Source organism: Bombus bifarius, unplaced genomic scaffold (genome assembly GCF_011952205.1).
Source record: "Bombus bifarius isolate JDL3187 unplaced genomic scaffold, Bbif_JDL3187 scf7180000009125, whole genome shotgun sequence".
Classification (NCBI taxonomy): domain Eukaryota; kingdom Metazoa; phylum Arthropoda; class Insecta; order Hymenoptera; family Apidae; genus Bombus; species Bombus bifarius.
This window is the reverse complement of record NW_022884914.1, coordinates 5228948-5249792: the sequence shown is the minus strand read 5'-3', so window position 1 is coordinate 5249792 and position 20845 is coordinate 5228948. Positions and strand designations below refer to the sequence as shown.

The 20845-nt window shown below is 34.7% G+C and overlaps 3 protein-coding genes across 6 annotated transcripts; all 3 read right to left on the bottom strand.

Annotated features, from left to right (window-relative positions):
- Positions 1–42: 42 nt before the first annotated feature.
- On the bottom strand, positions 43–7562 carry LOC117213686 (protein mesh). 2 transcript variants are annotated; one of them, XM_033459230.1, is made up of 16 exons: positions 7085–7562; positions 6258–6499; positions 5986–6173; positions 5595–5910; positions 5175–5343; positions 4839–5099; positions 4464–4654; positions 4234–4379; positions 3877–4158; positions 3191–3660; positions 2836–3110; positions 2477–2751; positions 2232–2386; positions 1965–2147; positions 338–488; positions 43–266 (listed from the first exon to the last, which is right to left on the bottom strand). In XM_033459230.1, the coding sequence occupies exons 1-16, from the start codon at positions 7491–7493 to the stop codon at positions 176–178; spliced, it is 3804 nt and encodes a 1267-aa protein (XP_033315121.1). In that variant the 5' UTR covers positions 7494–7562; the 3' UTR covers positions 43–175. The 2 variants fall into 2 exon arrangements, with proteins under 2 accessions (XP_033315121.1, XP_033315120.1); XM_033459229.1 differs by lacking the exons at positions 43–266; positions 338–488 and adding an exon at positions 755–1739.
- A 2637-nt stretch (positions 7563–10199) lies between these two features.
- On the bottom strand, positions 10200–14082 carry LOC117213643 (CCR4-NOT transcription complex subunit 7). 2 transcript variants are annotated; one of them, XM_033459165.1, is made up of 7 exons: positions 13863–14082; positions 13365–13459; positions 12104–12289; positions 11871–12030; positions 11517–11793; positions 11305–11445; positions 10200–11222 (listed from the first exon to the last, which is right to left on the bottom strand). In XM_033459165.1, the coding sequence occupies exons 2-7, from the start codon at positions 13378–13380 to the stop codon at positions 11094–11096; spliced, it is 909 nt and encodes a 302-aa protein (XP_033315056.1). In that variant the 5' UTR covers positions 13381–13459; positions 13863–14082; the 3' UTR covers positions 10200–11093. The 2 variants fall into 2 exon arrangements, with proteins under 2 accessions (XP_033315056.1, XP_033315057.1); XM_033459166.1 differs by lacking the exon at positions 13863–14082 and adding an exon at positions 12947–13117 and having other exon boundaries at positions 10913–11222.
- Positions 14083–15496: 1414 nt separating this feature from the next.
- LOC117213645 (kunitz-type serine protease inhibitor Bt-KTI-like) lies at positions 15497–16974 on the bottom strand. 2 transcript variants are annotated; one of them, XM_033459167.1, is made up of 3 exons: positions 16836–16974; positions 16415–16577; positions 15497–16258 (listed from the first exon to the last, which is right to left on the bottom strand). In XM_033459167.1, coding segments are annotated over exons 1-3 (249 nt in total). In that variant the 5' UTR covers positions 16921–16974; the 3' UTR covers positions 15497–16257. The 2 variants fall into 2 exon arrangements, with proteins under 2 accessions (XP_033315058.1, XP_033315059.1); XM_033459168.1 differs by having other exon boundaries at positions 15688–16258; positions 16350–16577.
- Positions 16975–20845: the final 3871 nt, after the last annotated feature.

Sequence of the window (20845 nt, the reverse complement as noted above, 5' to 3'; positions counted from 1 at the left end):
AACATAATCTGAACAATAACTATAAAAGTAGTTGTACGGAAATTATATTATGTATTAGACATATTTTTCTAAAATAAATATAACTAAGTCTTGAAGTGAGTAAATGATAAGAATACAATGTGCAATGATATGAAACAAGTTATAAAAAAAATTTGTATAAAAATACGTCCATTATTTAATTTATTTCTGTTGCTTTACTGGTGTGTGAAGTAGGTTCTTGTTCATCTTTGAGCTTGCGTAATCTTTGGAGTTCTGTACTTCTCGCTCTGTAGAAAAAATAAAAAGATTAATATTTGATTAAATTACCATTTGTAACTTACGATACCAATTGCAATACCTATGCAATGCTTCCTCCTGTTCTCTTTGTTCTTTCTGTGTCTTTAGAAGTCTGGATGCCACAAAAATAATCAGTACTATAACTGGTATTAGGCAAGCAAGTACTATACCAGCTGTGATACCTGCTTGACGAGAACTATATTCCTGTTGACCTGTGATTTTCAATACAATTTATAGCATTAATATAATTGACGATTACACAAATGAAAAACATAGTAATCGATATAATATATACACATATAAAAACAAATATAATTAAGAAAGGATAAAGGATAAAGGACGAGAATAATAAAAAAAATGAAAAAATAATAACAATATTTTTGGTGGAAATTTCCATTCCACTATGAAAATCAAGTAGGTATTAAAACGATTTATCAAAAGTGTAGTAAATGCATGTGGAATAGAAATTTCCTGAATATTTAAAGGTATAGAAAAGTTTATTAAACTGCATTTTTTTACATTAATTAGCAAATATTTTGTATAAAAACGTCACAATAAACTTCCATTATTCCAAACAATAATGCATTTTAATGCAATCAAATATTTATACTATACATTACATATTATAAAAGTATAAAGCTTATGTGCGGTATAATAACGTAATAATGTATCGTTTTGTAAATAAAGAACATTTCTATTCCACAGCAAAACCAGTATATATATATATATACACACATTAAGTCTTATTAATTCTGGGCGTAAAATTTAATTCATTTCCTATGACGAATGAATTTATTTCTTGTGCAAATGATATTCGAGTGTGTGTGATTTAATTCTGGATTATTTCGAAAATATGACTGCAAATAATTACCAGAGATGAAATAAAAATCGATAAATGTCTGTTATGGAAGAGATGTTCCCCAAAGAAAAAGAAACATATAAATAACGAACTTCTGAAATGTCAAGTATATTGCGTGAATATTATTTAAAAATCTATGAAAATCTAATATTATTGATATTTTAGACGTCACTTTCTTTACTGGGACTTCCAGTTTTTCTGGTAGAGTCTGTTGTACTTTTTTCCGATTCTGTCAGAGAAGTGGGTTCTTTTAGATCCCAATCTTTATCTTCAAAATCAATATCTGGTCTGTTAGGCAAAGGCTCGTGTGTACGATAAACTTTGTCATAAGAATGAGGCTTTTTAATCATACTCGAACTAGTGCTAGTGTCGCTAACGGGTGAAATTGGTCTATCGAATGATTTTAACCGAGACAACAGCGTTGAATCATTGTCAACACCAGAACCGCGTTCAGAATAACGCCACGATTTCAAGGAACTTTCCTGCGCTTGATTCTTTCGTACATAAAGAAAGGCGCCAGCAACACACGCTATTACAGGAATTAAAACGGCGCAAATAATGCCCATTGTTGTCCATGCTGTACGCTGAGCATACTCGATCTGACCTATATTTATGTAATACCAAAGAATTTTCTTTTATTTCTCTTGTAGTTGGGGTAGCCGTTTTGATAATGAATTATTATTTTCAATGTGCGAAATGTAGCCATGGAGATCAATAAGATTTTCGAAAGATAAGTATACATAAGTTATAGAAAAACAACAGGTGATTATTGTATGATACTTTGTCTTATTAGAAAACAATTATATAAAATTATAATTCAAATACTCACGTAGACACTCCGTATATCCGTACTCCGGTACGTTCCAACGACCTTCGGGGGTGCATACACGTCGTTGATCGCCAACCAATATAAAGTCCTGATTGCATTCAAAAGTTACCTTCGTACCTGGCACGAAGAAGAAGTTACTCTTGCGTCCGAAGCGTGGTGTCTCCAATACACCGCATGATACCACTGAAATAATAAAAAATAGAACGTGAAACAAATTATACAAATAGTTATTGACTTAAATATCCTCTAAAAACTTTTGTAACTCACCTCGTTCATTTATATTGATATCCCTTATTTCAGTGTACGTATTGTAATAATTTTTCGTGAAATGAGCCATATCACGATTGAGCGACATTGCGTAGTCATATTGACACTGATATGATTGTCCACAAAGATCAGCAGCTCGTTGTATATCGTACGACCTGCAATGGAGGAAGATAAATATTTTCTTTATAAACAGTTCGATATTTCGTTATTCTGATGGATAAATAGACTATTAAAATAACAGTCACCTGTTCGAAGGTAGTATCTCTGCAGGCGTCTTACGCCACTCGGGCTCGAAGGTTCTATTGGAATAATAACTCGCAGTTCTGCCAAACTCTCTGGTGAACAATGGTCCTCCTTTATCGTCGTCTTCTTTATCTTCCAACATCCAATGAATCGCAAAGTCTTTATGTACAGCCTCAAAGTGGTTCAAATTGGACGCTGCTACTTGCTGTCCATCCGGATTTGTCAAGTCGTCCGCAATGTCAAAATTCCATTTTCCAAATAGACCACTGGTTTTATTCTAAGATGAAATAGATAAATTTATAAATTCTATATATTTGTCAGTATTTATTATATAAATCCATATTTATTTTCTAAATCGTACCAAGTACGTCCAGGGTAAGTAAACTCTGGCTGACATGTATCCTTCGTTTTCGATTACTTCCACACCTGCACCAGTATCAAACATGATGATCACTTCACTCTGATTTAAAATGTACGTGGGTGTATAAACAACAACGCCGGTAAAGTGTTGAAATTTTATGGATGGCCTATCGAAGTATACTCGACGATTATTGGCGAAGACATCGAGGCGATATCTCCATTGCGAGTGTTTTGGCCTTAATCGAACTTCTATGGTTGCTGAATTATTTCCTCTTGCTGTATAGAAAAATATTAAATTAATTCCAATAGGAATTATCAAATTTTTATAACTTTACTAGTTTTTGTAAATTAATTACCTGCTACGGATGTCAATTGCGTAGCCCTAACTTCACCATACACGTTATTCGGCAACTGCTCGAATCTACCTTGCACGTCAAGCTTATCTTTCAGATTATTCACACGTACTAAAACGAACTCTCCCTTTCCATTGAAGGTATATTCCAAGCCATCGAATGTTGCAATATGAGGATCACCAAACACCGTCGCGATAGCTGGAGACTGATAAGCGATACAATCTTGACTTGGTCGTCTTTCAAATCTGAACGTTTCACAACCGACTGCGTGTTCTTCTTGCCACATACAACACATGTAAAATGGTATTATGTCGTGGTACCAATGAGAAAGAGTTGGTACTTTGTTCGCCTCGTCCCATGGATAGTATCCTAAGTTGTGGGACCTATGTGGTCTCGAACCCCATTGCTGATCGTAAGTCAACATTAGATAGCCATTTTTATCGTAGCAACATTGCTGTTCAGAACCGTCCATGCTAAAATTAAGAAGTAAAGTATGATATAAAAGAAAAATCGGCAATGTTGAGCTATATTAAAGAAGAACTGGGAATAGTGGAAAGGATGAGAAAAATGTTTCTTCCGATTGTATCATTACTTCGTTCCAATAACAATTTCAAGCAAACATACATTAAAAATTAAAATACCTTTTGCCTATAATATTCTACTTCTATACTAACAGAAATCTTACTTACTTTGGCGCCCCTGTTCTCACACAATGATGCGCATGCAGATTATACATGCAATCCAAATTCGAATCTTTATCGCAATCGTAATCCGGAAGGAAACGACCTTTGTCATTTAATGCGTGTTTTAAAGTACACGGACACAGGGATATTTCCGCCGCAAAATTTTTCAAATATCTGTCGTTCATGATCCACTTGTCGCAAAGTCGTTGAGGCCATTTTGAGCCATACCCTCTTTCCCATTGTGGAGCAAAGTACCAGGCTAATGGAATTGGTCTACTCCATAGGCTCCTATACAAACATTTTTTGTAATTCGACTATCCAAATAATATCTAAAAGTATTTTTTTTACATATAATTTACATACGGTGTGATGTTAAGGCCAGTTTGTTGCTGCGGATCTGTTAAATTGAGCTGGATAAAACCGAAAGTCATGTCTTGCTGATAAGGATTGCTTAAGTCACGGTATGCTGCTGGTCTTATAATATAGCTACCCAAATTCGTATATGCTGTCTACAATTTTTCAATTATAATATTTTTTTTAATTGATAATAAAATTAAATATTATGTCACAGGCAAATGATTTCACGAACCAACCTCCAAATTAGTGATGTATTCAAATTCGGGAGTAGTTTTCGTCTCACGATATCCCCACAAAGATATTTGTACTCCCGCGTTCAAATTGCTGGTTAAATTGTATCGATCCCAAGTAATTTTTATTTCAGCTGGATACGCTTGGTGAACGCTATTGGACACAAAGATTTTCTCGGTCGCTGTAGCTGGGGTTTCTGATAAGAATTATTATAATTAATATATATCTTTTGAAGATCATAATTCTTTATTTATCTTTATTTCGAATTAAATAGCTACTCTTTTAAATTATTATAAAGAACCGTAAAAACTACGACAATGATATTTCTTAGTTATATTCCTAATTATATTAACAAGTCACTGCGTATGTTATCAGCTTACCAATGAAATATTTTCCCTTCCAATTGTATGTTTTACTGTCACCAATGCTAATCGCGAATCGAATATATCCTTGTGCCTTCACGAATGGTTGAACACATATCGCTCGGTTTTTGTCCACTACAGTACCTATCACCCACTCACTTTCGAACATACATCGAATTTTCTCAGTCTCGTTGAAACACGGACCAGTAATATTCACGATGGTACCGCCTAACATGTTTCCGCTTTCGGGTGCAAACACAAGAGGCAAATTTGCTCCAGCTGGAAAACGTATTATTATATACGACATTATCATTAATTATTAATGATTCCTCGCTACGCGTTGTTCAATCTTACAAATATCTTTATTGCAAACTGCAGGCATTATGTTTTCATCTATCCTAAACATATGACGTCCTGGAAAACCGTTCGCCCATCCTCTTCCGGTTAAATCGCGAATCGTCGACATTTGAGAGAAGGGCTTGTATTCGTAGCTTCGTGTGCCATTTCCAGCGTTAAAACCGACCTAAGCAGAGATAACACTGGTTAATTAATTTCGATCGATTAATTATAAAATTAAATAGGCAACGTTATATGAAGGAAACTAGGAAACTTCCCGAGTTCCATTTCATCACTGAAATATATCGCCGACAATAAATTTATCATTACACGATAAACAATTGTGTTCCTAAATAAATCATAAAATTCTTATATTAAAAGCGTATATGTATTTGATGCAGTCGTAACGAGCAAAATATAAAAGTTGAATGAACTTACAAATGCTGGGACTCCACCTTCTCCATACATTGTATCACCACCAGCTTCCGTGTGACTGCTCCATTGAATATTCAGGTAATTAAATATGACGTAGGTGTTCACTTCATCTGTGGCCAGGACCATTTGAAACGTGTTCGTGTTGTAAAGGGAGTTATCGATACCACCGGTGAAGGACATATTTTTCCACGTTACTATGACTGCGTGTTTAGGGTCGAAGGCATCTGTACCAATAATTCCTTCGCGGATATCCCATTTGAGGCGTTCACGCATTTCGACGCCAAATTGATCTGTTCTCCTTTGTAAATCTCGTTCCAGTCTACAATTCGTTTTCGTGATAAATTCCAATATCATCTAAAATGTTATTTAATAATTTTAGTAATTTTTAACTTGCCTAAAGTATACACCGGGTCTCCTCTGATCTATGTCGGTTGGTCTTATTTCTCCTATGCGACATTTACTGAAAAATATCCCTATAAAACTAGGATCGTTCTTCCTTGGCCAATCTTTGATCGGGAATACGAGAGGATATGTATAATGTATCGGAGGATCGCTAAATTCTAGGAAGCCATTCATTGATACCTGTAATTTTTTAAACGGACAATATTTTTAGATTAGATTATCTAATAATCACTAATGATAAGAGGATAACAAATAGTAACATACTCTGGTGTAATTGAATCTGAAGCCAAAGAATGGTAATTGAAAATTGAAATTCTTGTGTACTTGTGGCGTCGAAGCTTGGATTTCCCTTTGATAATCGCCTTCGTCATCGCTACCACCCTTGTCGAAGTACCAATACATGAATTCTGATCGAATTTCTTTCAGTCTCGTCTCTGTTAAGACATAATTTGGAACTGAATCATCTGGACGAGGCGCGTATCTGTCTGCTTCCGGTAAATCGGAATCTATAAGGATACACGAATTGCAATATTTTAGTATCGATATTTGATATCACGTGCGATAATTTCAAGCATTTGGATTTTTTAGTAGCTCGATTAATAACTCTATAAGAAAATGAAAATACTGCTACCAGTTTTAGCAGATTTTCTGTTAACATCGCTGTTACGTATCCACAAACAACGTCAACGAGCGAAATATGTTTACAGGGGCGATAACACGATCATTTAGATTAGACCAAATGTAAAAGTAAAAACAAACGAAATAATTTTAGTCTAGATATGAGGAATATATCTACGTGGAAGGAAGATTGAAAAACGAGTTACAAAAGATACAATCCAATGATTCATTCGATTCATACTAGAGTGAGTAACTGATAAAACAGATAAGATGTGATTCGTTAGTTGGACTATATATAACAAAATAATACATTCACCAATTAAAAAGAATGTATTTGACTTACGTACAACGTTTTTTCGCTAAATAAATTTCCTAGAATTTAAAAGACATTCTGTCTTGTTTTATTTTTTCACATTCTTTACAGAAATAGAAAAAGAAATAGTGGTCACGCCCTTTGATATCGAAATACTTACCGTACCTCACATACTTCTCATTCTTTTTTCCGATCATTTTCTTAGAGAAACCAGACGAAGACATGATTTTACCCTCAGGTATATTTTTTTCGTCGGGGTTGTCATTGGTACTGGCTGGGACATCTTCCGCTCCTGTCTCCGTTCCTTCCTTGTGATCATCTTCATCTTTAATCAAGTCCACTACCTCGGATAAATCTTGCGTTTCTATCGGAGATATTTGTCCGGTATTCTTGTTAATTTCTGGGTACATCGATTCCTTATTATCCAGTCTATCCAGTCCAAATACACTTTCGAACGTTTCATTTTCAACTTGTGCTGATATGTGACTGGTCAGTAGAACAAGAAGGCACCAGAAAACGATCAACTTTGGGAAAGCAAAAACACGACCGAGATACGATTCATTCCGCATTTTCAATATCCAGAAGTAAATTGTACCGATTTGTCTGATTTAGTAAAAGAGACTGAGCTTGGTTTCAGGTAACGAGTAGTGATAGCGGTACTGATATCAGTAATATTGTGATAAAGCTCGTTTATCTTCTTACTACGGATGGATAAGGTAACGTTGAAACTTGAACGAATAAAACGAACGAAGAACTAGTGACCCATTTTCGAAAGGATACAAAACACCCTTTAAACGAGATAAAATTGTATCTGCATTTACTCTCGATTTCGACAAGCAGAATTTGGGAAAAATGCCGAATTTTAAAATGAGAGACTCGGATGCACGAGCAATATAAATAATTACAATAGGTACACCAAGTTTGAACATAATCCGTTTCAGGTACGGTTATCGTCCGTCCGGATTTTCCCCAACTTGTCCTAGACTTTTCTTTAGGATGACCGGTGTTTCTGTAGTGATCTGAGTTTCTTAATGTTTGTTTGATGTCCAAACCGTCGTCCTCACTGATCATCCATATTATCATGCTATGTGTGCGTTGCGCGCGATGACCTGGCTTGTGTCAGACGCACCTAACTAATACAGTGGAATCTCTGATGTCGAACATAATTACGAACTGTTCGGAAATCGATTTGTTCGAAAACTGAAATCATTTTCCTATAAAAATTGACATAGAATGGATTAATCCGGTCCTGATGCTTTTATAACAGCATTTAATGCATAAAATCGTGTATAAAAAAAAAAAAATACATAAAATCTTACATAAAAGGAATATATAAACTCAAAAAATATCTAACTTTATTAAAGAGAGTTTCCTTTCATTGAATCATAGGGTCCTATACGTGAATTGTCTTGGATCCGAGATATGTACGAACGCCATCCTCATGTTTGAATATGATCTTTTTTCACCTCTATCGTGGTTCTAACAACTTTCCTTTTCGATTTGCAGCTGTCCTTCTTCGATTTCATAATGATTTACTTAATCATTAGCTAAGCTGACTTTTTCTTGACATTTTTGTTCGAACATTGAGCCATTCGAACTTCGAAGGTGTATTGTATCCATTTGTGCAATAAAGCAAAGCGGTAGCAATGCGGTGGAATCTTAATTGTTCGACAAACAAAGAATATATGGCTCACTCGTTTTCGTCTGCCGAAAACTGTATCGAATAACATGATAATGCTTGTGGTTTGAGGTTGCATGTGGTCAGGCGCTGGTGCGCGGGATAAGGATTACACCCACATTAGCACAGCAATGAATGCCTAACGCATTTATTTCTACAAAACTATATACAAAGGACGATAACTATGATTATAACTGCACACAATAAACGCTACAACGACTAAATTAAAGACTAATAATAACGCTTAATAATATGCTTAATGATATTGAGAGTGTAAGATGTAAAAAAAGTGAGTGAGACGAAAGACTGCTTATGCTTTGGTGTCTATGGTAGAAATATGGCTATAGTCTTATCCGCTTGTGGCTACTCGATATCTGACGTCATCACTACGTGACGATTAATCGAGGGATGATTGAGAAATCATCCGTGGTAAAGGCCATGTTGTAACCATAAACGCCGAGGTTACTGACACTACGTTGATTCTAGTTCGTACTACCAGCGATCCGTCTGGAGTAGCACTCGAGGAATCATATTTCGCGTAACATGACCAACAAGGTTTTCGGAAATTTGGATGTAACTTCAATGTCAGCTCTTCTGAATTTCCGATACTCAATGCGTAACGAAAGAGGGTCACCTAGAAGAATGTCCTCGGATCCAAGCTAAGACCACTTCCGAGTCAAATCAGGCATAGCCGGGTTAAAAGGACAGAGCTAGTTTTGATTTGACGACGAATAAATTAACTCAAACTTCTGGAAGTGACTTTCGCAGAATTTGCCTTCGTCTGAAGCAGGGCTCCTGTAACTGACTTCTTCCATCTCCTGAAATTTCTGTAACTGGTCCAAAAGGCGCTCGTTGGTAAGACAATGTAACATAGGAACTTGCTGGCATGGATTCCCAACAGGACCCATAGGGCCCGCTAAAACCCAATCAAATATGGTAGACCGAGTTGGGGACTATCTATGTTTACCCTTCGGACTGCGCTGCCAATAACCATTCCGTTTACGTCTGCCTCTCGAATCGCATCCACTTACTCGGATTTATCGAACTCGTGATCAGTTAAATGAAGCTCTCAGACATGAGATCGTCGGGTATATTTTATTGGAACCACTCGGAATAAACTCGGCATAATTAAAACTGTCAGGGGAAAGAAGCTGTCTCGTGTCTTCAAGGATCCTACCTTCGTTTCACCGATCTTCGGTGGGGATCTTCTTAACTGGCCAAGTTTTAATGTTTTAATGGACTCTTCGAGTCTCTGATGCACTCGGATTCGGAAATTTCGAAGGCCTTAAATTTACAACATTTAAAGACGTACCTGAGTCGTGAAGCCGCGAAACTTCTAGAAAATGTTCCAATTTCGGATGCTGTTCACGACGAGGCATGATTGGATCTAGTGAATATGTATGAAAATTCACATCTACTTTTAATCAGTTATATTCGATGTGTGGTGAAGTACCGTCTCTCGTCCCCAACGACCAAGTCTTCCGTAGCTCAACTGAAGCGGATTTCACAGTTTTTTTATTATATTATTTGCCAAGTAACTCAGAATGTTCTTTTTTTCTCGTTTTGGTTGTGTAGTTGATATTAAAAATCACAAAGCTTTTATTTAAGATGTTTATTGTATTTTCGGAACGATGTGTTATTTACAAAAGAAATGTATTTTACCATATTCATTTTTGAAGTGTGGCAAAAGATCTTCCTAGTCACGTTACTAATTCGTTTCACAATAAAAAGTATGTGTAAGAGAAATACTACCTGAAAAATAATGTAAAAAAATGAAGAGGAAATTACTTGCTGATTGTATCTACAAAATAGGATAACAGAATTATAGAATATGTTTCTCAAATACTACGCAACAATATTTTATTCTGTTGATCTAAAATTGCACAAAGCGTAATTTTGATGAATATTTATTAAAACGCTAATTATAAGGAATTATCAGGCATAAAAAGTAGTGATCTATAAATGCATTGCATGATAAATGTACATATGAACACTGATAAATGTACTTAAACAATGCAATCTTGCATTTGTTTTTCTTAATTTTTTCGTTTTTTTTTTTTTGCATTATTCTTAGCCAACCTTCCATATCCCAATAGAGATTTTGCAAAACACTTAAAAGTAGATTTGTTTCCTTTTTTTTCTTTTGTACTGCAATCGTATCTTGTATACCAATATTGTCACAAATGCTTGTAAGGAAACTATATTACATATTTTATGTTGCACAGTATTGTAAGTGTTCTCGATTAATAGCATGTATCACAGAAGAAACCTATGAAAGTCTCAAATTGAAGGATACAAAAAATGCACAAATATGAAAAAATGTTCCTATAGTTTCATTTTCAAGTAGTAATATTTTTTAATCTACAGCAGTGATTTGAATGTAATATTGTGGATATGAACTATACGCTTGACCATTAAGTGAAACATTATTTATAACATTTTATTTGTAATGAAATAATCTGTTGCGACTGAGATGTGGTATTTTTTAACATTACGAAGACGAAGAATTATCTCCATTACTGTCTAGGTATCCTCCTGAACCGTTTACGACAAATGATGTTCCCAAACCATATAAATGGCCACAATATTTCGCATCATCAATATTATCTTCAAAAAACATCTAAAACAACATATATAATTATAAAAATAAGACAATATACGATTTGTTGGTTAATATAGTTTTATTCGAAATATTTGTTTACCTCTCGCATTTTAAAGAAAACCATTCCCGTAAGTAACGAATCAGAACCAGCCTGATGTTGGGGACCAACTCTTTGAATTTCCAATTGCTCTGCTACCTCTTGTAGACCTCCTTTCAAATTTTTGCAAGATTTCATTAAATACTGTGAACAAAATGTCACATATTAGAGGTGGAAATAGTTTTTATTATAACAGATGTCTATACAAAACATACTTTTACATCATATATTGTTGGAAAATATATCCTAAGAAGTTCGAAGAATTCACTTTCTTCTTGGGGTAAATTTTGATCTGTAAGAAGTTTCAATAGATAGCCAAAATCGTAACCAGAATGAAAGGATAGCCATTTTATGTCGTCAACAAGAACAATTCCCGATGTCATCAATAATTCGGCAAAATCTAACGGATCAATACCCTCTTCTTCGTGTTTTTTGAACTGTATACCACTGTTTTGTAGCATATCTATACTATCTTGCGCATACATATCCTCTCTAAAAAATTGTTCAACGTTAGTATTGTTATATTTGATGTCTTTATATTGTTCTATATTGAATTATGTATAACTTACTGTAAATTGAATTTGAAATTAAATTGCCATGTGGTATAACTACCACCAGGTGTATTTCCCGATTCGTCGAGAAATGTCAGACCAAGTTGGATTATCCGCAAGAGATCTACATTACATCGTAATAACTGATATTGATAATCGGCGCTAGTCCTGAATTCTCCTATAATAAAGTATCATATTTTATTTTACAAATAATTATTGTACAACTAAATTATAATTTTATTATATTATACCAATGGGTCTAGCAACTACTCCTGGAAATTCAGTATCCATTGCAATATATTGATACTGCTGCACGACTTGCCGAATTGTTCGAAATTCTTCTTCGAGATTATGTCCCCAAACATCTCGGATCCCGCATTCTTCATTACTGGGCATAGTCGCCCCACCCTTCTGTTGCCCTATGGGGTTATTTCCTCCTGTGAAAATGTGTAAAGATATAAGTATTATTTTATATGAAACAAAAAGAAAAGAACTGACAATGACTATTATCAGTATTCATTGGTCCGATACTAATAATAAACCGATACATTATATGTGTAACTTTTCATGTAGTGTTTCCCTTTTACTATTTGAATAGTTAGTGTTAGGTAAATTATATTTTATAGTGTAATTAATTGTATCATTACAGATAGCAGGAAAAACCATTTTTGGTTGGTACTGTTTGAATATCCATATCCACTCTTTTCAACTGCCTTGAGTAAGCATTAGTTCTTGAATAATACAAAAATGATTTGATAGTATTACATATAGGTACAGACCAACCATAAATGAAGATCGTAAACTGTGTAATATATAGTCATATCTTAATATAAAAATTGAATTCTATTGTTATATCTTAATCAATGGTCATATACCTTATGTTATATTGACATATAAACTTGTTACATAAAGATTATTTAAACATGTTTCTGTACCAAATTATATGAAATTATAACAGATACTATGCAGTAGTTTGTAGCATTTTTTTATAAATTAAAAATTTTATTATTTATCTTACAGAGCCTATATAATGGCTCTATAACTGCACCTTCTAGGATTTGTGCATTCTTCTGAAATTCTCTGAAAGCGCACACCTTTTCTTGCAGCAACAGCGACTGAATATTTCTTGGGAACTTCATTGCATGTTATAATCTATTCTACTACTTTTAAAGAGGACTTCTATTATGTAGTTCTTCTGGAAGTATGTTTCACGTAATATCATCCACACAAATCCAAAGTACTTTATTTATTTTGCTTCACAGTTCCTGCAATACGTATGTGCCACATTGATTATATAAAGGTCAGATATTGGTGTTACACCTTTGGTATTCATTATACAATCAATTATCATTTAATTTCAACAAATATATGTCAAGTCCAACACTTCTCAAGGCTTACTTTGATAAATTTTACTATAATAAAGCTGAGGAGTTAATATCAAAATTATTTGCAGAACAATACCTTTGTAAAAGAGATAAATAATTATATATTTACAAGCTGTTTAATACGTACCGGTAGCTGAGGGCATAAGGTTAAATATTCTTGTCGTCACCGGGGTTATTTTTATGTTTAATTCCCACTGTCACAGCTTTACCTTCTTCATATCACTGTAAATATACACATAAGTATTATTACGTGTTAAATCAGTTTTACTACATGATATGCAAATTTAATATCAGAGATGTTGTTTATGTACATTACGAACATGGAAAATTAAAGAACAATAAATAAATTTGAATTCTGTGGAGAATAAATAACATTTCTGTTTACAGGTTAGAAATCCGCGTAAACAAGTATTATTGTCTTATAATGATTGTATGCTAGAAAGAAATTCAGGAATGTGATATTAATGCAAAACATGATAATAAAATGATATTAAACAATAAGAAATTTTCTTAGCACACGTTACTTTCTAAATAAATCTATAGGTGAAAACATAGGTTATGTATTTCAAATAAACAAAAGCGATTTGTTCACACGAATATGAAAGAAATAAATGTTACAATGTACCTCTTGGTATGATCGTTTTTCCACACGATGTTTTCTTACGTACTAAGCGAAATAAAGCTTTATAAAACACTTATCGCGCTTTTAAATCTTCTGTCACACTACAAACAGGTTAAACGAGTGTCCAAACTTAAAGCAATTCCCTCTATACATATACATACTAACACTGTCTGAAGTTAGGGCGCCAAAATCGCTACAGCGGGCATTTTTGTTCGTGGCGTTGTTAACATGCTAACCTAACAATAAAACCATAAATGAGATATAGGCAATTGCTAGGATTTATATTTTACTATTTAAAGCAGTATGTATAGAAATTATATTCATTTGAACTAGCAAAACTGATTGAGTCAATAGAAATAAAAATTTGCTACATTCCTATACAAACATCACATGTATTATGTACCACAAACAAAGTATAAAATAGATGTGACACTCAATGCATTTTTAATACCACACCATTAACTAAATACAACATAGTTATGACATTTAACATACATTTTTTGTGTTCCATGTTTTGGTGATCATCTGACCTCCTTATCATCATCGTGTCACATGCGACGTTATCGATTCAGTATAGTAGTGACATTAACTAAAAGCAGAGTAGACGTGACATTAAATAGCTCTTTGTGTCTCAGGTTCTGAAATACCGACCTAGAAAAAAATCTCAGGGTTTCTTACGCCCTCTGCAATTTGCTACAGCGAATATAGGAAATATTACAGACGACTTGTTTGTAATTATATCAACTCGGTTCATTTCATTCACTTATTTTCTACAACGTTCAGGCTTTATCTCTTTGCGCGAGCAGCGCACTCAATTACCTACTATGGGTTAACAATAAACATTGTTTATGTGTGTATTTATGGAGGCAAAGGATTAAAGAAAATATTAATCTCCTAAACTTGAAAATTTTGTGGGACAGTTTCCGATATACTGTTATGGATTTTAAAGAGTAGGTAGATATAATGTTTAATCTACGATTTTACTTACAAAACGTCGCGTAGGATGGTTTATGTCTTCAAATGTCATAATCTTCTTCTCTACGACATGTACGAGATAAGCTACTATCTATGCATCGTTCGATTTAAGGATCCCTGTGTACCCCGTTGCTTAGGCTGATCTACTTTCGCTTGTGTAAGGAGGTTTGCTTGCGCACAGGGATATTTCGGCTAATTTTTAATTGTCAATAACTAAAAAGCAAAGCCAAAAGTGCAATTTTTTAATTTTTTATTTTCATCTTATCTTAGTTTAAAGAATTATCCGTTAAATTTATTTACACCTGTAGCCAAACATCCTGTATATACGAAAGATGAGTGTGAGAATGTGAAGATTTATTTTGTATGAACCATCACGTTAAATTTCGGTACAGATTAAAAGTTTGCGGTACTCCAGTATCCGTACCGGTACCTGTTGTTGCGATTTATGGTAAATAAACTGGATTAAGTCCAAAAGGATAATCTTTCTTAAACAACGCAAATTTAAACAAATAAGCAGCAAATAATGATTAATTGATAGATAATGATGATCAGTGTATTATTTTTGAACAAATGAGAGGTAAATAAAATTGACCACAAGATGTTTCTGATATGAAGTTATTAAATACTTTTAATTTTATCTTCATAACTTTTTTGTAAAATCACTATATGCATATAATACAGAGTTAGTCGTTGAATTGGAAATGAACGATGTATACACAATAATTCAATGTTACTTAATACATAATCCTACTGGTTCACCCTATTAGTACTTACACGTTTCGCATACCATGTGACAGTGCATTTCTCTAATTTTATTGAAAAATGCTGTACCCCGCTGCGCTGAGACGTAATGTCATTGGTATCAACATTAATTGTATTTGATATATATCAATTATACATAACATTATACATACATGATGTTCGAATGTGTAAGAATGTCTATAGTCTGCTCAGCGAGTCGAGATAACAGCTATAAACATCTGTACGTGTTAGTATTTAAACGAGACAGGTGCATAGTTCTTATACTACTTTCTCTGCGAACAGACTAAGAATTTTAGGGTCTGACAATTCCACCTCTGATATAAACAAACAGGCTTTAATAGAACTGATATCAGAGATAGTGTCTTCAACTTTTACGTAGAACTATGTATTTTCAATGTAACATGTGATTAGTGTGTGTAATCGAATGGGTAGAAGACATCGTAGTTTAGAGAGTAATCCATTGTACCAAATTGCGTCGAATGCATCTTCGATGTCAAGAAAGAATGCTGAACAATATTCCTTTTCTTCTGATCAGAGAATTTGTTGAATTACACGATGATTTTCCTCAATGGTATCATATTTTTTTTGAAGACTAAATTGATGGTTTGGTATTATGCCCTTGTTGTTGACAATAGCAGAGATTCTTTCGTGTATAACTTTTTCTACAAGGTTGTAAAATTGGAAAAAGGTTAAAATTTGTTAACCAGTGATAATTAATATTCAGTGGAAAAAGCCAAAACTAATTTTGCTTACTGTATGAGCGGCTTTCTCCTAATCCGTTTTTCAAATGCTATAGACTAAAAACAAACAGGACTTACTAAACTAAGCATGATCGCTCACATTCTTCCAGAGTTAAGAAATTGTTCGCGTTTCTTTCGCAACCTCCATGTATAAATTGTACGCATTGACCCATCTCTACATCGTATCCGAATCTCCGGAAATAACCTTTGCATGAGCCCGTCACCAATGGTAAAGTACAATCTGTTAATGATCGAAAAATCCTTGCTATTAAAAGCGAATATGACAATTATAAGACTAGCGTAGAGAATGTAATCTTTAAGTTTATACGAATTATTTTATAATATTGACAATACACTATTTCACAGTAAGAAATTCGTTTCTAAAAAAAATTCGAGAACCTGCTGAACTAGTCATCCATATTTAACAAATTTTCTAAACAAGAAATTTAAATACAAATTATGATATATAAGTACGAAATATAACAATAAAGTTCCTTACCTGGTGGTACTTCGGCTGACACTTGATGCACCGTAAGAGCGCAGCAAAGGACGACCAAGAGTAATGTTATGAATTTATTATTCATTGTCACTTGTTGATTAACCAGCGTAACTTCTAATGACTATGCCTGTTAATTCTGACGTGGAATATATATATACGTGCCGATAACATTTTTATCGCTATAGACCTTTTTATATAATATGTATTGATGACACATGCGGAAAAAGTGAAGCACTCGAAAGATTAAATATAGATTGTGGGAACTCATCTCTGCTAGTGATAAAGATAAGTACTTTTGGTAATTTAGAATTTCCGAGGCAGGATATATAAATCTTTTTAAGCAGATCCTAATGAATAAACAGTTAGAAAAAGACTGACAATGCATGTATACAAGAATGATAAAAAGAAAGTACCTATGTGTATATATATATATGTCTGTAATTGTCTTATTACGCAGTATGTGGAAGTTTGCTTCTTTGATTCACTTTAGCGTATAATAGCCCGTCAATATCGGAAATGTATAGTATTCATGTGTATGCATGACTGACATTTCCTGACTATTCGAACTAACAGTTTCTTTGCTACAATCGAATGTTGGAAAGTCCCGAACCGTGATCAAGAAACGGTCACAAGTGCGTGTCGTGTAATATCGTCCGGGTGTTATGTGTGTTCTATTTGTTGAACCGGAACCGTACGTGTCGCTGGTGGTACCAGCTTCCACTCATGTTTAAAATTATCCAATTTTTCTATTATCGTCATAACCATGGTACGTGCGTGCCACGAGAATGCTTATTATTTGCCACACCTTAGCCGAAGAAAATACTTTAACGATCGCATACTGGCTACTATATCCGCTATTTGTTTATAACTCGTATAATAGGTCGTGCATCATCGCTTCACCGGCATTTTTAACCATTTACATGATATTACATTGTTTCATTATGTGACACGTTAATGATCCGACGATCATTTCCACGACTTTTCTTTAATGGCGACTTAATGTTCTGATGTATTAACAAGAAACGTTAGCCATGTTATTGGTTTCGTGGGAGCAATCGTGTTATTATTGCACTTGGACTTTGCACGTGTACTTTGCGCCGAGAAGGAAAGCGTCAGATTGTGGTGTTGGGGAAATTTGTTTCTCGAGATATTAAGGGGAAAAATTATTCAGCAATAAGAGATTAAACTCATTTACATTATTTATATAGTTTTATTAATGTTATATTCTTTGATTTATCTATGTATGCAGTTACTTCTTATACAGTATAGTACGTTATGAAAAGAAGGGTAAAAAAAACTATCCGCAAATCTTCCCAATATGAAGTTTCCGGTAAAAGATACGCTGGCTAAGCTCTGATTAGAGATAGGTTGTGCCCTCGTTGTTTCACATTCGTCGTTCCGGGTCGCGATAATTTTACACACATTATGAAATGAATGCACGATCGAACAGAATGTTTTCGTGGTGTATAACGTCGCAACGATTCACTTTTAACGATCTTATCGAGCAACTGCACCACACCGCACCGGCTGCAACACATTCCACTTATTTCCCGGTATTTTATTGACACTCTGTTTACGCTTTTATCGCTTGCTTTCAGATTTTTCGCGAAAAGTGTAGAAACTACGAAGAAAAACAAGATGCCGAATAAAGTCTTTCTAGAAAATCTTTATTTCTGAGAGGTTTGAAGTTTATGATCTGGATCTTAATTCGAGATTTGAAAGATACTGTTCGTCGTTCCCTTTCCAACTGATTGACGTTCTATGGAATCTTGTATTTCTATACTTCAACTAAACATGTAATTAAACGATAAAAATATCAGAGTATTCTTTTTTCGAATACTTTTTCAGATTTTACCATTTTCTCAACACGTGTCCCTAAAATAGGCATAGTGCGAAAAATTCGGCAAAATATAATCTATTTTGGAACGGTGACGATGTAGCAAACTACCTCAAACAATCTATCTCCGTCAGGAACGGTGATTTACATACAACAAGGCACCGCAATGATTGCCTTCAGAATACATTAGCTCGCATGCTCTGGATACAGGGGAACAAGCAAACAAAGTACAACCGAACTCGGACCCTGTACTAGCCGAAGACATATCGAAGGAGTAACAATCGAATTCAAATCGTCGCGCGGCTCAATTGCGGTGTGCTTGAAAACAGCACAAGGCTTTCAGGATCAGTTTCTTGCACAATGTTTTACTAGAAACAACATCGCACACGCATGCTGTACAGAGATAGATAAATTTCCTCTTTCAAGTTGTAACCGTTGATTTCTCTCCATTTTGTTGAAATTCAAATTTACTTTGCCTGACCGTGGAACATCGGAACTTTCATTAGCACATTATAGCATATACGAATAGAAATATCGTAAATCCACTTATTCACGACATTTTTCGTTTGTTTGTCTCTTTTTATTGACAATTTTATTGAATAATATCGTTGATCGTCCGAGTCTTCGTATCAAGATCTATCTATCGTCCCACAAATCGGAACGTGTATCCACTTTTAAGCACAAACCTCACTTGCAAATTTAACCTACTTTATACTTGCTCATAAAGTCTTTGTTAATTTGAGTGCCATTCTTTATAACAATGTTAATCCAATTGTTTAACAAACTGAAATAAAAATTTTGTTCGGAACGGGTCAAGCAAATATCATCTATTTCCATGCAAATTTCTGGACGGTTAATTGAAAAACCGGGTACCCACGTATCGTAACGTAGTATCCACCATCTACCTTCTAAATATAATTCCATTCTACGTAACATTGCAACGCAACATGTAAGTACATAGAGATAGGTATGTACGCGTGACTAAGTTTCCGTGGCCGTAGATTAAGTCGCGAACGAGCTCGGCCTATCGCGGGGCCCCCTATTAGAATTACTTTCAAGCACCCATTGTGATCTGCTGGTTTCCATAGATCGCTGACACAAAAGAAATATAGCGTAGGACACGCCGATAGTGCCTTTGGCTATTGCCACACACGTGGCTGATAACCCGTACGATCTTTCCGGAGCAAAGACGCTGTAATTGCATGAGTTCCGCATTTTTCCACCGACATAGAGAGAGACCTGTCCTTCTCTATCTCCGTCCGTTCTTCTTCTCGAGCTTCGTGCTTCCATGCTCGCTGTCTATAACACGCTCTCCTCTCAAACACCCGTCCGCCATTGCTTTTGCCTCTCGTACTACTTATCGGTACCAGCTTCAGGCGTCTGACCGAACCTAGAATCGACTTGCGGTTCATTCATTCTTCCAGTCTTTATTGTTCGTGTCAGAATGTCACGAATTTTCTGTGTGTCGTGGTCTTATGCTCAAGATATTAGTTGGATATTCCTCGTTGTTTCATCGACAGTAAGTGAATTAATTTTAGCACACATAAAATAATATTTCAAGCGTTCAGAAACTACGTACATTGGCCTATTTCGTATATCGAAAAGTAGAGAAGAGTAATGATGTCATAAATATTATTTTTTACTTTAATTTGCTTTAGTATTCGTTACTATTTATGCCATCCTCTTCCGATAAATGAACTTATGGAAATAAGACATTTGTCTTGAAGAGTTTCTCTTTGTAATTTGTAGCTTAAAATAGTAATCGTAAAGGGAAAAGTGACGAAGTAGATCTACCGGATGATTGAATTTACTTTTGTTCCAAACAAAGATTTTAAAAATATCAACGATACAAAAACGGCGGACCAATGTCAAAAATCTTGCGCTAAAATTCACACAATATTCGAAAGCTTAGAACTGTTTGTCCGTTAACTTTTGATGGTTGATAAATTGCTGTAACAGCTGAGGAGACACTGAGGTCTGCGTCCTCCTGCAAGATTCACGAAGCGATATTAACGATAAAGCCGTTGGTGAAATTTACGAGTCACGAAAAGTATAAAACAGCGTGTCACTATAAAACCGGAGGCACTATTACCGATAAAACGACGACGTCAACCGATGGGGCCAGGCCGAATCGTGAGCGAATCGTGGGTAATCCAAGCAATTTTGTCGTCTA